General features: G+C 42.1%; 1 protein-coding gene across 10 annotated transcripts in view; it reads left to right on the top strand.

The window, feature by feature from the left end:
- CDC25C (cell division cycle 25C) overlaps positions 1-16,065 on the top strand; it is a 54,220-nt gene that overhangs the window by 33,264 nt on the left and 4,891 nt on the right. For 8 of the 10 annotated variants that reach the window (XM_054488831.2, XM_054488832.2, XM_054488834.2 and 5 more), the window contains 2 exons: positions 14,094-14,240; positions 15,469-15,570. In XM_054488831.2, the coding sequence (XP_054344806.1) occupies positions 14,094-14,240; positions 15,469-15,570 (249 nt within the window). The remainder of the gene's footprint in view (positions 1-14,093; positions 14,241-15,468; positions 15,571-16,065) is intronic. The other 2 variants (XM_054488835.2, XM_054488836.2) reach the window with 1 other exon arrangement.

The following is a 16,065-nucleotide window of genomic DNA, read 5'->3' as shown; positions in this document are numbered from 1 at the left end:
CAGAGTGAGACCCTGTCTCAAAATATAATAATAATAATAAACGGAAATAGATACTTGTATAAAGCAGTGACCTCCTTGGAGATTGTTGTAACCTTAGTGATTTTTCATTCATTTGTTTATTTTAAAAATATTTATTGAGTACCTGTTACATGTTGGGAAGTATGGTAGGCACTGGTGATACGATGGTGAACAAAACAGACTAGAATTTATATTCTTGTCAGGGATGCATCAAAACAACAAAAATTTTTATCAAGTTAATAGATATTCTAGTTAGAGTTCTTGGTTGCAAATAATAGAAACTGATTCTAGTTTCCTCAAGCAAAAGGATTTTTCTGGAGGGTATTGAGGAACTCAGAATTACAAGGAAGGCTGGAAAACAAAGTAAGGCCCAGCCAAAATACTATTCCGGGAACATTGTGCTCAGGATGCCACCACTTACTGGCTAGACACTCAATGCCACCGTTACTGGCACCCTGCCATGGAACATGATCAGGCTTGCTGCTAGATAGACTGTGCTGCTCATGGATATTTGCTACCACCTAGTATATTCTCTACTGTGATGCAGCCACCATAAAAAGTCTGGACCAACCCTTTGCTTTTTGAGCTTCTTTAAGGTTGAAAATCCCAGGCAGGAATATCTAGTTGGTCACAAGGGCATGCAAAAGGGAATATCTGTCCCCTGTTGGCCTCCTCATCAGGAGGCAGGACTGCCTCTCTAACTTGAGATTTTACTGAAACAGTATGTTAGGCAGCCAAATTGTAAATGTCTGCCATAACAGACAAAATAATTTAGCTTTTGGCTGGGTATGGTGGCTCACACTTGTAATCCCAACATTTTGGGAGGATGAGGCAGAAGGATAGTTTGAGTCGACAAGTTTGAGACCAGCCTAGGCAACATAGTAAGCCCCCATTGCTACAAAAAAATAAAAATTAGCCAGGCACGGTGGTATGCCCCTGTAGTCCTAGCTACTCCAGAGGCTGAGGTGGGAGGACTGTTTGAGTACAGCAGTTCAAGGCTACAGTGAGCCATGATTGTGCCTGGGCAATCTAGCCTGAGTGACAGAGCAAGACCCCATTTCTAATAATAATAATAATAATAATTTAGTAATTGCAAATAGTCCAAGTGTAATGTTGGAAACAAAATGGGGTCTGAAATAGAGGCTAACAAAAGGAAATCTTTAAATGGAGAATAATAAGGGAAGACCTCCACAAGTGGGAGATATTTGGTTAAGAATTGGGTGATGAACTTTCTCAGTTTGCCTGGGACTGGAATGTTCTAGGATGTGGGGCTTCCATCACTAAAGCTGGGAAAGTCCCGGACAAGCTGGGATTAAGTTAGGGCCACTCTAATTGTGAAGGAATCATACATGACAAGAGTAGAGGCAGGAGCATTTCATGAAGAAGGAATGTTGCAGGTACAGAGGCCCCAGGTGGAAAAGGTCTTCACATGTTGGAGGGACTGAGAAGTCAGTGTGAATGAGAGGAGTGTTATGTGAGCTGGGAAAGAATAAGTAGTCAGGAGGTAGATCACGCAGGGTCTTTAGGCTATGGTGAGTGTTTGGATTCTATTCTAAGTACAATGAGTTGCTACTGAAGGGAGGGCTTTAGGCAGGGGAATAATATGGTCTGATTTGTTTTGTGAAGACCACTCTCGTTGATGGATGGGGAACAGATTAGAAGGGATTAAGAGTTGGAAGTCAACGGGTGGCTTGGCTCACACCTGTAATCCCGTCAATTTGAGAGGCTGAGGCAGGAGAGTTGCTTGAGCTCAGTAGTTTGAGACCAGTCTAGGCAACATAGCGAAACCTCATCTTTACTAAAAATAAAAAAATGTTAGTTGCATGTGGTGGTGCATGCCTGTAGTCCCAGCCACTTGGGAGGCAGAGGCAGTAGGATTGCTTGAGCCCAGGAGGTCAAGGCTGCAGTGAGCCATGGTTGTGCCACTACATTCCAGCCTGGGCAACAAAGGGAGACCCTGCCTCAAAAAAAAAAAAAAGAGTTGGAAGCAGGTAAGAGTAGGAGCCATTGTGTTAGTCCTAGCTACAGTTGGTGGTAGCCTGAACTAAGGTGTTGACTATGGAGACAGAGAAATGGATGCATTCAAAATATATTTTGCCTGCCTGCCTCAGCAACGTCTCTACAAAAAAAAAAAAAAAAAAAAGCCAGGCATGGTGTGTATGCCTGTAGTCCCAGCTACTCAGGAGGCTGAGGTGGGAGGATGAGCCCAGGGGTTTGAGGCTGCAGTGAACCACAATCACACCAGTGCTCTCCAGCCTGGGAGACAGAGCAAGACCCCATCTCAAAAAAATTAAAAAAGTAAAAAGATACATAGATATATATATCTTGGATAGAGAATCAACAGGACTTGAAGGGTTGGGTGCAGGCTGTGAAGGAAGGATGAGATCAAGGATGACTTTAGTCATATGCAGTTTGAAGTGTTTCATTGTGAAGAGAAAACAGATGCTGTCAGAAGAAAACTGCATTCTTTTCTCACCAGATACAGCAACCAATCTCCTTTTATACCCATATAATCTGCAGTTGCTCTTGCCACAGAGCATGAAGTGTCCCTGCTCCTATCTAAAGCCCTCCCTTCACACTGTGTCCTATTCATTCATTCATTCATTCATTCACTAATGCAGAGATACAGTAGTATCTGAGCTTACATTCTAGTCATGAGGAAACAGACAGACAAATACATTTGTAATATGGCAGATGGTAAAAATACTATGGTGAAAAAGCAAAGGGAGACTATAGGGAGTCCCTGGATTGGAGTGGGGCAGGGTGAGAGTTGTTATTTTTGATAGGTTGCATAGGTCAGAGGAGACTTCTTTGAGAGTGACGTTTGAGCAGACATCTGAAAGAGCAAGGAAGCCAACAAGCAGATGTCAGGAGGAATGAGTCATTCCCAGCAGAAGGCAAAGCAAGTGCAATGCCCCTGAGGTGAGTATGCTTGGCATGTTTATGGGACAGCAAGAAGGCCAGTGTGGCTGAAGCGGAGGGACCAAGTGGAGAAGGGTAGAAAATGAGGGCAGAGAGGAGTTAGCAGAAGGACAGATCGTGTAGGGCCTTGTAGGCATTTGTAAAGACTGCAAAAACCGAGTCAGATGGAAGCATCTCCGTCATATGTACTACTGCAGTATTTCCCCACTCCTATATTATCAATTTTGCCTTCTCCTAGAATAAGAGTTCTCAAATTTTTTGGTCTTAGGACTCCTTTGTGATCTTAAAAATTACTTACAATCCCTTGCCTTACACCTGAGCTTAGAGAAAAGCATTCAGCTTTTTATACATTGGGTATGATGTTAGCTATACATTTCTTGAGAAGCCCATCATCAGGTTGAGGAAGTTCCCTTCTATTCCTAGTTTGCCGGGAGATTTTAGCAGGAACAGGTTTCTTGTTTTTGTTTTTGTTTTTAAAGAGACATGGTCTCACTCTCTTGCCCGGGCTGGAGTGCAGTGGCAGAATCACAGCTCACTGCATCCTCAAACTCCTGGGCTCAAGAGATCCTCTTGCCTATGCCTCCCCAAGTAGCTGGGACTACAGGCAAACACCGTCACCCCTGGCTAATTCTTTTTTTTTTTTTTTTTTTTTCCCTGTAGAGATGGGGATCTCACCATTTTGTCCAGGCTGGTCTTGAACTCCTGGGCTCAGGCAACCCCCCTGCCTCAGCCTCCCAAAGTGCTGGGATTACAGGCATAAGCTACCCTACCTAGCCCTTTTCTCTGTATCTATTGAGATAATCAAATGAGGTTTTTTTAAAATCTGTTAATGTGATTAATTACTTTTTTTTTTTTTTTTTTTTTTGAGATGGAGTTTCGCTCTTGTTGCTCAGGCTGGAGTGTGATGGTGCGATCTCAGCTCACCACAACCTACGCCTCCTGGGTTCAAGCGATTCTCCTGCCCCAGCCTCCCGAGTAACTGGGATTACAGGCATGTGCCACCACGCCTTGCTAATTTTGTATTTTTAGTAGAGACAGGGTTTCTCTATGTTGGTTAGTCTGGTCTCAAACTCCCGACCTTAGGTGATCCACCTGCCTTGGCCTTGCAAAGTGGTGGGATTACAGGCATGAGCCACCATACCTGGCATACATTTTTGAATGTTAAACAACCTTGCATTCCTGTGATAACCTCACTTGGTTGTGACATATGATCCTTCTTATATGTTGTTGGATTTCATTGCTAACATTTTGTTGATAATTTTTACATCGGCCGAGCACGGTGGCTCATGCCTGTAATCCCAGCCCTTTGGGAGGCTGAGGCAGGTGGATCACTCGAGGTCAGGAGATCGAGACCAGCCTGGCCAACATGGTGGAACCCCCGTCTCTACAAAAAAATACAAAAACTAGCTGGGCATGGTGGCACACACCTGTAGTACCAGCTACTCGAGAGGCTGAGGCAGGAGAATCGCTTGAATCAGAGAGGCAGAGGTTGCGGTGAGCTGAGATCGTGCCACTGCACTCCATCCTGGGAGACAGAGCGGGACTCCGTCTCAATAAAAAGGCCGGTCACAGTGACTCACACCTGTAATTCCCAGCACTTTGGGAGGCCAAGGCAGGTGGATCACCTGAGGTCAGGAGCTCGAGGCTAGCTTGGCCAACATGATGAGACCCCATCTGTACTAAAAATACAAAAATTAGCCAGGCGTGGTGATGCACACCTGTAATTCCAGCTACTTGGGATACTGAGGCAGGAGAAACGCTTGAACCCAGGAGGCAGAGGTTGCAGTGAGCTGAGATAGCACCACTGCACTCAAGCCTGGGCGACAGAGCGAGACTCCATCTGAAAAAAAAAAAATTTTTTTTTTTTTTTTTTACCTCTATGTTCATGAGAGATACTGATCTTCAGTGTTTTAGCTTTTCATGGTAATGTTTTGGTATTGGTATCAGTGTAATGCTAGCATCATGAAATGATTTGCAAATAATTCCCTGTTTTTTTCAATTTTCTGGAAGAGTTTATATAGAATTAGTTTTATTTCTGTTTTAGATGTTTGGCACGATTCACCAGTGAAGCCACCTGGGCCTAGAGTTTTCTTTGTGGGAATGTTTTTAACAAATTCAACTTACTTTACAGATAGGAACTACTCAGGTTATCTGTTTCTTTTTGAGTGAGTTTGGTAGTTTGTGTCTTTGAAGGAATTTGTCCATTTTAATTAGGTTGTCAAATATGGTGGCATAAAGTTGTTAAAAATACTTCCTTATTAGCGTTTTAGTGTCTGTAGAATCTATAGTGTTGTCTCTCATTCCTGATATTGGTTATATGTGTCCTCTGTCTTATTCCTGATAAGTCTGGGTAGAGATTTATCAATACTGATCTTTCTAAAAAATCATCTTTTGGTTTTATTGACTTTCTCCATTGTTTTTCTGTTTTCTATTCCATTGATTTTGCACTCTAATCTTTGGATACTTTAAGTTTAATTTGATCTTCATGTTTTAGTTAAGGTTGGAGCTAAGATCATTGATTTGAGACCTTTTTAAATAAGGATATTTAGTACTTTAGCTGCATCTCACAAATTTTGATATGTTGCATTTTCAGTTTTATTCAGTTCAAAATACTTTCCAATTTCCTTTTTTGGTTTCTTTTCTGATGTAGGGGTTACTTAGAAGCTTGTTATTTAGTTATTTGCAAATATTTGAGGACTTTTTGAGGACCTCATATTTGAGGACCTTTCTGTTATTGATTTCTAATTTAATTCGATTGTCAAGAATATATTTTATATGACTTAAATCCTTTTAGGTGCATTAAGATTGGTTTTTATGGTCCAGAATATGACTCAGAACATCTTGGTAAATGTTTAATGTAACTTAGAAAATGTATAGTCTCTATTCTTGAGTAGAATATTCTATATATGTCAAGTAGGTCCGGTTTATTTATATTGTTGAACACATCTATATGCTTATTAGTTTTCTGTCTATTAATCTATCAATTTTTTTTTTTTGAGACAGAGTCTCACTCTGTTGCCCAGAATGGACTGCAGTAGCACAATCACGGCTCACTGCAGCCTCAACCTCCTGAGCACAAACAATCCTCCTGCCTCAGCCTCCCAAGTAGCTGGGGCTACAGGCATGCACCACCGTACCCAGCTAATTTTTGTATTTTTGTAGAGACAGGGTTTTACCATGTTGCCCAGGCTGGTCTTAGACTCCTGAGCTCAAGCAACCCACCCGTCTTAGCCTCACAACGTGCAGAGATGAGTAATCATATGGTTTTTATCCTTTATTTTATTGATATGGTGGGGTACGGTGGCTGACTTTCAGATGTTAAATCAACCTTGCATTTCTAGGATACATCCTACCTGGTCATGGTTTCAGTCTTTTGTTTTGTTTTGTTAATTAGAGTTGGGGTGGTGCCTCACTATGTCGCCTTGAACTCCTGTGTGCTCTAGCAATCCTTCCACCTTCGCCTCCTGAGAAGCTAAGACTACAGGTGCACACCAGTGCATCTGGCTAGTTTCAGTAGTTTTTGTCTTGTTAGGAATTAGTCCATTTCATCTAAGTGGTCTCATTTGTTGGCACACAGTTTATTCACTAATATTTCTTCATGATCCTTTTTATTTCTGTAAGGTTGGTAGTAATGTCCCACTTTCCATTCTCGATTTTGTTAACTTGAGACTTTTTTTTAATTGTTCAGGCTAAAAGTTTGTCGATTTTTGCTGATCTTTTCAAAGAACCAACTTTTGGTTCTGTTGTTTTTCTGTTCTCTTAAGTTCTGCTCTAATCTTTTTTATTTCCTTCCTTCTGCTTGCTTTGGATTTAGTTTCCTCTTAGGTGGGAGTTTAGGTAATTGATTTGAGATCTTCTTTTTTATTATAGGCATTTATAGCTATAAATTTTTCTCTAAACATTACTTTAGCTGCATCCCATAAGCTTTGGTATGTTGTATCTTCATTTTCATTCATCTCAAAGTATTTTCTGATTTTCCTATGATTTCTTCATTGACCCATTGGTTATTAACAAGTGTGTTATTTAATTTTCTTTTTCTTTCCTTTCTTTTTTTTTTTTTTTTTTTTTTTTTTTGAGATGGAGTCTTGCTCTGTCCCCCAGGCTGGAGGGCAGTGGTGTGATCTTGGCTCACTGCAACCTCTGCCCCCTGGGTTCAAGCATTTCTCCTGCCTCAGCCTCCTAAGTAGTTGGGATTACAGGCGTATGCTACCACGCCTGGCTAATTTTTGTATTTTTAGTGGAGATGGGGTTTCACTCTGTTGGCCAGGCTGGTCTCGAACTCCTAACCTTAAGTGATCCACCCACCTCAGCCTCCCAAAGTGCTGGAATTACAGGCATGAGCCACTGCGCCCAGACTTTTTTTTTTTTTTTTTTTTCCAGACAGAGTCTCCCTCTGTAACCTAGGCTGGAGTGCAGTGGTGCGATCTTGGCTCACTGCAACCTGCGCCTCCCAAGTTCAGGCGATTCTCCTGCCTCAGCCTCCCGAGTAGCTGGGACTACAGGCACCCGCCACCACATCCAGCTAATTTTTGTATTTTTAGTAGAGATGGGGTGTCACCGTGATAGCCAGGCTGGTCTTGAACTCCTAACCTCAGGTGATCCACCCGCCTCAGCCTCCCAAAGTGCTGGGATTACAGGCGTGAGCCACCATACCTGGCCTATTTAATTGTCATAAATTTGCAAATTTTCCAGATTTTTTCTGTTAACCGATTTCTAATTTTATTCTGTTGTGGTCAGAGAACATATTTTGTGTGATTTCAATCCTTTTAAATTTATTGAGGCTTATTTTATTTTATTTTTATTTTTATTTTATTTTATTTTTGAGGTGGGGTCTCGCTGTGTCACCAGGCTGGAGTGCAGTGGCACGATCTAAGCTCACTGCAACTTCCGCCCCCCAGGTTCAAGTGATTCTCCTGCCTCAGCCTCCTGAGTAGCTGGGACTACAGGCATGTGCCACCACGCCCAGCTAATTTTTGTATTTTAGTAGAGACAGGATTTCACCATGTTGGCCAGGATGGTCTCGATCTCTTGACCTTGTGATCTGCTCGCCTCAGCCTCCCAAAGTGCTAGGATTACAGGTGTGAGCCACTGCGCCTGGCGAGGCTTATTTTATGTTCAAGCATATTGTCTATTTTGAGAATGTGCCATGTGTACTGGAGAAGAATGTGTATTCTACGGTTGTTGGGTAGAGTGTTCTCTAGGTGTCTGTTAGGTCTGGTTGATTTATAGTATTGTTTAGTTTTTGAGGTTTCTAAAAATGGTATCACTGGGTGTGGTGGCTCACATCTGTAATCCCAGCAATTTGGGAGGCTAAGGCAAGAGGACATTCGAGCCCAGGAGTTCACAACCAGCCTAGGCAACAAAGAGAGACCTTGTCTCTACAAAAAAAAAAAAAATTCAAGGTGTGGTGGTGCAAGCCTGTAGTTCCAGCTACTTGGGAGGCTGAGGTGGAAGGATCACTTGAGCCTGGGATGTCGAGGTTGCAGTGAGCTGTGATCATGCCACTGCACTTCAGCCTGGATGAGAGAATGAGACCCTGTCTCAAGGAAAAAAAAAAAAAAGGTACCATACGAAATGTGGCTGTCTCACTGGCTGCCTTGTTATTCTCACCCAGGGCCATTGCATTTGTTGTTCCTTCATCCTAGAACTTTCTTCCCCAAGGCAATGCATGATTTTCTTCCTCATTTCAGTCTCATCTCTGCATATGTCTTATAAGGACCTTTCCTGACAGACTTCCCAACCCCTGTGTTTTTCTTTTCATCCTTCTTTGTTTTGATTTATGCCATTTATCACTATGTGAAAAAGTACAGAGTATATTTATTAGTCTACTTCTTTGTTTCTTTTACTCTTTTGTTCATTGCTTTGTCACCTAGTAGGTACTCAAAACGTATCAGGCTTCCAAATGTGAATTTGGAAGTTCTGAAGTCAGAGCAGAGGACTTGACTAAAGATAGAAATTTGGGAATCATTAGCTTCGAGTGAAAATTTAAATTCATAGGTAGAAGAAATTACCTATGGGTAGAGAGAGGAGATAAAAGAGAAAAGGGCCAGGGCCTAGCCCTGATGAATCCAGCATCTGTTAGAGGTTTGATAGGTAAGGAGGCCTAACAAAGAAAATTGAGAAGGAGCAGAGGAGAGGGCACAGAGGTAGAAGCATCATAGTTCTTCTAGTGTAGGGGCTGCCTGTACTAGAAATAAAGAACTAGGCCGGGCGCAGTGGCTCATGCCTATAATCCTAGCACTTTGGGAGGCCGAGGTGGGCCGATCACTTGAGGTCAGGAGTTCGAGACCAGCGTGGCCAATATGGTGAACCCTGTCTCTACTAAAAATACAAAATTAAAAAATAATAATAATGGCCGGGTGCGGTGGCTCATGCCTGTAATCCCAGCACTTTGGCAGGCCAAAGCAGGCGAATCACGAGGTCAGGAGATCAAGACCATCCTGGCTAATGTGGTGAAACCCCGTCTCTACTAAAAATACAAAAAAATTAGCCTGGCGTGGTGGCGGACGCCTGTAGTCCCAGCTACTTGGGAGGCTAAGGCAGAAGAATGGCGTGAACCCAGGAGGCAGAGCTTGCAGTGAGCCGAGATCGCGCCACTGCACTCCACCCTGTGTGACAGAGCGAGACTGCATCTCAAAAAAAATAATAATAAAAATAATAATAATAATAATAAAATAAAAATACAAAATTAGCCAGGCATAATGGCGCATGTTTGTGATCCCAGCTATTCAGGAGGCTGAGACAGGAGAATCACTTGAACCTAGCAGGCAGAGGTTGCAGTGAGCTGAGATCATGCCATTTCGCTCTAGACTGGGCAACACAGCCAGACTCTGTCTCAAAAAAATAAAATAAATAAAAATACAAAAATTAGCCGGGGGTGGTGGTGCACGCCTGTAATCCCAACTACTTGAGAGGCTGAGGCAGGGGAATCGCTTGAACTCAGGAGGTAGAGGTTGCAGTGAGCTGAGATCGTGTCACTGCACTCCAGCCTGGGTTCCAGAGGGAGACTCCATCTCAAAAATAAATACATAAATAAATAAATAAATAAATAAATAAAAATCACTAAAATAGTAGGAGGTGCCATTAAAGCCATCAAAAATGGAGTAGCTAACTTAACGGAAGCCGACATGAGGTTCAGAAAGATAATGTGGCTAGAGAAGTGACTGTCAGATGCTGCAACATGAAGGCTGTTGATAGCCTTGACAAGAGCAGAAGAGTGGTGCAGACAGAAGCCAGGCTGGCTTATGTGTACTCAAGAGTGTGTAGGCCAGTTTATAAATAATAATTATTCAATTCAGTTTATAAAATAATAATTATTTAATTAAGCCTTTTAATAGAATCTGCAGGTTGAATCTAGTAAATTTCCCTCCCTTCTTTTTGGCTTTCTCAGTGTTTAAAAACTCCCATATTTGGAAACTCTCTAGTGATTCCTTAAAGATTGAAAATGGGTAGATGTTGAATGCTATCTAAGCCAGATGATCCTAGGATCTTCCCACACCAGCTACTGGGAACTGGGAAACTTCTAACTAGCTAGACAGAACTAAAGTACCATCTTCATCATCTCTCCATGGCCTAACACTTATATTCCTTGCCATCAGTTGACATTTATTTTCATATAAGTGTATAGGAAGGAAGTAGCTTGCTCTTTCCTTTTTTTTTTTTTTTTTTAAGAGAAGACAGGGTCTTGCACTATCACCCAGGCTGGAATGCAGTGGCATGATCACAGCTCACTGCAGCCTCAACCTCCTGGGCTCAATCGATCCTTCCACTTCAGCCTCCCAAGTAGCTGGGACTACAGGTGCACGCTATCACATCTGGCTAATTATTGTATTTTTTTGTAGAGACAAGGTTTCACCACGTTGCTCAAGCTGGTTTTGAACTACTAGACTCAAGCGACTTGGAATCACCTTGGCCTCTCAAAGTGTTGGGATTACGGGTGTGAGCTACCATGCCTGGCCGCTGAAGTAGCTGTTTCTGTTTGTGAAAGTAGTTTTCTGCTATCATTTATTTTTGACATCTTGTCCTTGGACTATATGAAGATGTTAATCACCTTAATTATCACTATATTAGCTACCAGAAACCTAAAACATTGAAACAAGGGAATAGAGATTTGAGAAATAGACCTATGCATATATGTAATTGGTAATTCAGCCAAGATACAAAATAATCAAATGGAGAAAGTACAGTCTTTTTAACAAATTGTGCTGGAGCAATTGGAAATCCATATGTTAAAAGATAAAAGTACTTTAACCCATACCCTACATCATATATTAAAATTAACACAAAATGGATCATAGCTCCAAATCTAAAACTTTAAACCATAAAGCATCCGAAGAAAGGCCTGGCACAGTGGCTCATGCCTGTAATCCCAGCACTTTGGGAGGCTGAGGCTGGTGGATCACCTGAGGTCAGGAGTTCGAGATCAGCCTGACCAACATGGTGAAACCCCATCTCTACTAAAAATATGAAAATTAGCTGAGCGGGACCAGGCACAGTGGCTCATGCCTGTAATCCCAGCACTTTGGAGGGCCGAGGCGGGCAGATCATGAGGTCAGGAGTTCGAGACCATCCTGGCTAAGATGGTGAAACCCCATCTCTACTAAAAATACAAAAAATTAGCTGGGCGTGGTGGCAGGTGCCTGTAGTCCCAGCTACTCGGGAGGCTGAGGCAGGAGAATGGCATGAACCGAGGTTGCGCCACTGCACTCCAGCCTGGGTGACAGAGCAAGACTCTGTCTCAAAAAAAAAAAAAAAAAAAATTAGCTGAGTGGTTGGGCACAGTGGCTCACACTTATAATCCCAGAACTTTGGGAGGCTGAGGCGGATGGATCACGAGGTCAGGAGTTCAACACCAGCCTGACCAACATGGTGAAACCTCGTCTTTACTAAAAATACAAAAATTAGCTGGGCATGGTGGCGGGCACCTGTAATCCCAGCTACTCGGGAGGCTGGGGCAGGAGAATCTCTGAAACCTGGGAGGTGGAGGTTGCAATGAACTGAGATTGTGCCACTGCACTCCAGCCTGGGTGACAGAGCTAGACTCCATCTCAAAAAAAAAAAAAAAAAAATTAGCTGAGCATGGTGGTCAGCACCTGTAATGCCAGCTACTCCAGAGGCTGAGGCAAGGAGAATCACTTGAACCTGGGAGGCGGAGGTTGCAGTGAGCCAAGATCATGCCACTGCACCCCAGCCTGGGTGACAGGGTGAGACTCTGTCTCAAAAAAAAAAAAAAAAATCCAAAGAAAACAGAGACAATTTTTGTGACCTTGAGTTGGGCAAAAATTTATTAGATACAATGCTTAAAAATGGATACAGACTGGGCGTGGTGGCTCATGCCTGTAAACCCAGCATTTTGGTAGGCCAAGGTGGATGGATCACTTAAGCCCGGGAGTTCGAGAGCAGCCTGGGCAACATGGTAAAACCCCCTCTCTATAAAAAATACAGAAATTGGCTGGGCATGATGATGCACACCTGTAGTCCCAGTTACTCAGGAGGCTGAGTTGGGAGGATCGCTTGAGCCTGAGAGGCAGAGGTTGCAGTGAGCTAAGATTGTGCCACTGCACTCCAACCAGAGTGACAGCGAGACCCTATCTCAAAAAAAAAAAAAAGATAAGTTTCAATTAGCTAATTAATTCCAAACTCTTAGTAATATGGCTCTTAGCATAGTTATTATGGTGTGTTCTAGAGAAGCCCCTTTTGAAATCCTCATCTAGCTTTCCCCTGCCTTCTCAGGGGAAAATTGAAGTTATATGAAGTCCTGTCTGTCATGGAGACAAGGCACCCTACTCCTCAGTGCCTCACCATATCTCCTTTCCTACCCTACCTTTGGTTGATCCATTCATGCATCACTGGCTTCGTGGCCTTGACTGTATCTCTTGGCTTCTTCCTTTTGGGCTTTGGCTCCTGCTACTGCCTAATTATTTCTCCATCTTCCAAGTTAGGCTACCAAGAGAGGGAACCTGATTGGCCTAGATTATTTTTGCTTATTCTAGACCACTAAATAGATGTGTTCAACCAGCAATATGGTCCAGTCATCAGTGTCTGGGAGTAGGGTGGATGGGGACATAGAGCGATGTTTGGAAGGAGTCTAAGGGGAAAGGTATAGAATATTGGTACGTATAATGTGGACTGTACCATCAGCTGGTACCACGAACAAGGGATAGGACCATGTGTGTGATAAACAACATAATATCCATAGCTGTCATAAAGCAAAATGTTGTTATTCTTATTTTCTTCTTCCAGAAACCATTGATCATCAAGCTGCCTTCCAGTTATGGCTCTCTTATTGTATAGCCCCCCTCCTAAGTCAGTCCATAACAGGTAGTGCGATAAGTGTTTAGAGAAGGAGCTTTTGCCTATTCTCTAGGTGAGAGGTAGAGATCTCAAAGTATGTGGCAACAGAGGATAGAATTGTGGATTAGTTGGAAGGTGTTATCAGAGGTCATTTGATAGACCCTCAACTCTGAATATAGCACCCAAACCTTGCCTTTCAAATAAACAACAGTCTATCCTCTTATACTTTAATCTGTTCCTGTGTAAGCAATTCTCAAGGCTAGTTCTTCATGACATTTGAGCCATTTTTTTTTCCCTGATGGGTTTCATAGTATCCATCCTATAATGGTCAGCATGCTATTTGATTTTAGTGTGTCCTTTTTTCTTGCATGATGCTTCTTTTGCTATTTTTCTTCTTGGCTTTTCATCTTTAGGTTTGTTGAGGTCCTTAAATCCTGATTGTCAATGTCCTAGGATCCCAGAGACAAAATGGACTTACGTTTTTTGGGTTTTTTTTTTTGGTCACATAACTGGAGGCCCTGAGCTTGTGTTTGCTTTCTGTTAGAAGAACTGGTGCATCTAAGACAGTCAGCTGCAGAATTTGGTTTGGCTAGTTAAGACGTCCATGGAGATGGAATATCATGCAGTCCAGGTAGAAAGATGTTAACGGGCCTATGAAGACAGGTTGCCTACCCAAGGCTTCTCAAACTTGAGAAATCACCTGGGCATCTTGTTAAAATGCAGATTTTAATTCAGTAGGTTTGGGGTGTGGCCTAACATCTGGAAATCTGCATTTCAAAGAAGCTCCCAGGAGATGTTGCTGCAGGTCTGCAGACACACCTGGAGGAGTAAGAACTAGGGGGTTTAATATTCCCAAACAGGTGAGCAGAAGCGGCCTATATCGCTCCCCCTCGATGCCAGAGAACTTGAACAGGCCAAGACTGAAGCAGGTGGAAAAATTCAAGGACAACACAATACCAGATAAAGTTAAAAAAAAGTATTTTTCTGGCCAAGGAAAGCTCAGGAAGGTAAGAACTTTTTAAGATGAAAATCTTGTTCATCTTCTATCTCATGTCTTTGCTTTTCTGGTATGAGGATTGCTTTATTATGCCTTTTTTGTCTTCTTCCTCTTTACTTTTACTTTTTCCTCTTTGTTCTTTCCATCTTTCTGTCTTTTCTACATCTGTATCCACATGTGAAATATATATAAATATAAAATATTTATATAACATTGATATATAAAGTATATCTATATTGTACTTTTAGAAATGTTGTCATAGGCCAAGTGCAGTGGCTCATGCCTATAATCCTAGCACTTTGGGAGGCCGAGGTGGGCGGATTGCCTGAGCTCAGGAGTTCAAGACCAGACTGGGCAACACGGTGAAACCCCGTCTCTACTAAAATACAAGAAATCAGCTGGGCATGGCAGCACGTGCCTGTAGTCCCGGCTACTCAGGAGGCTGAGACAGGAGAATCGCTTGAACCCGGAAGGCGGAGGTTGCAGTGAGCCAAGATTGCGCCACTGCACTCCAGCCTGGGTGATAGAGCAAGACTCCGTCTCAAAAAAAAAAGGGAAATGTTATCATCATACTGTCTTCCCAACCCTTTTTCTTAAGATCTGAAAGAATACAAGGGAACTTTGGTATGGATATTTTACTGCTGTTTTACATGCAGTCTGACAGAAACAACATCATATAGCAGGTTGGTTTTGTGGAAAGCAACTTCTGAAAAACTTAGCCTTTGTCCTTTACCCTCCCCAACTTTAAAAAAATTCTAAATAGACGGGAGGATCACTTAAGGCCAGAAGTTCAAGACCAGCCTGGTCAATATAGCATGACCCCATCTCTAATAAAAAATAATAATAAAAGAAAAAATTAAAATTCTAAATATCTTTGGATATTTTACAAAATCAACTTATTTATTTATTTATTTATTTTCCCCTGAGTTGGGGTGTCACTCTGTCACCCAGGCTGGATTGCAGTAGCATGATCTTGACTCACTGCAGCCTCAATATTTATTTATTATTAAAAATAATAAATAAATAAATGGAGTCTCACTCTGTCTCCCATGCTGGAGTGCAGTGGTGCAATTGTAGCTCACTATAGCCTTGGCCTTCTGGGCTCAAGCGATCCTCCTACCTCAGCCTCCCAAGTAGCTAGGATTACAGGTGTGCGCCACCATGGCCCACTCCATCCACTGGTTTTTAAACCTTTAACATGAGGATTGGGTGTGGGGTGGGAATCTTGTCATCTTCAGGGCTTACGTTTAAAGAAGACAGTCTCTCTGTGTGACATTAATATCACTCAGATGCTGGAGGAAGATTCTAACCATGGGCACCTGATTGGTGATTTTTCCAAGGTGAGTTTGGCTACACCCATCCTGTATTTCAGTGAGTCATTTTGGATCTGAATCTTCTCTGTTTGTAGAGAATGCCTGGTGTAAATATGCAACTTCACCAAGTACTCTTTGATAACCTGACAGTGCTCTAGTGGTAGATCCAGGCCCTAAGCCTTTCCAGAGAGAAAGTATTTCTTATTCTTCTGGGAAGATCCAGAACAGAGGGGAAAATATGACACTTTTTACCTTTTTTCTGTTTAAAAACATATTTTAAAATTATGTAAATAATACTTGGTTGTTACAGAAAAAGTAGAAAATGAAGAAATTTATCCCAAACTTTATTAACCAGGGTATAATATTGCTTAGTATATACTCTTTTTTTTCCCCCTACTGTCTGTGTAATTGCAGAAGGTACATATTCTTACAGATTTTTTTTCTGTGTTTTCACAAACACACAAATACAGTTTTTACTTTTCTACAAAAATAGTTTATATTGTTTTGTTATCTGTTGTTTTT

Source organism: Pongo pygmaeus, chromosome 4, assembly GCF_028885625.2.
Source record: "Pongo pygmaeus isolate AG05252 chromosome 4, NHGRI_mPonPyg2-v2.0_pri, whole genome shotgun sequence".
NCBI classification, from domain to species: Eukaryota; Metazoa; Chordata; class Mammalia; order Primates; family Hominidae; genus Pongo; species Pongo pygmaeus.
The sequence above is the reverse complement of the archived record's forward strand: the minus strand, read 5'-3'. Positions and strand labels throughout refer to the sequence as shown.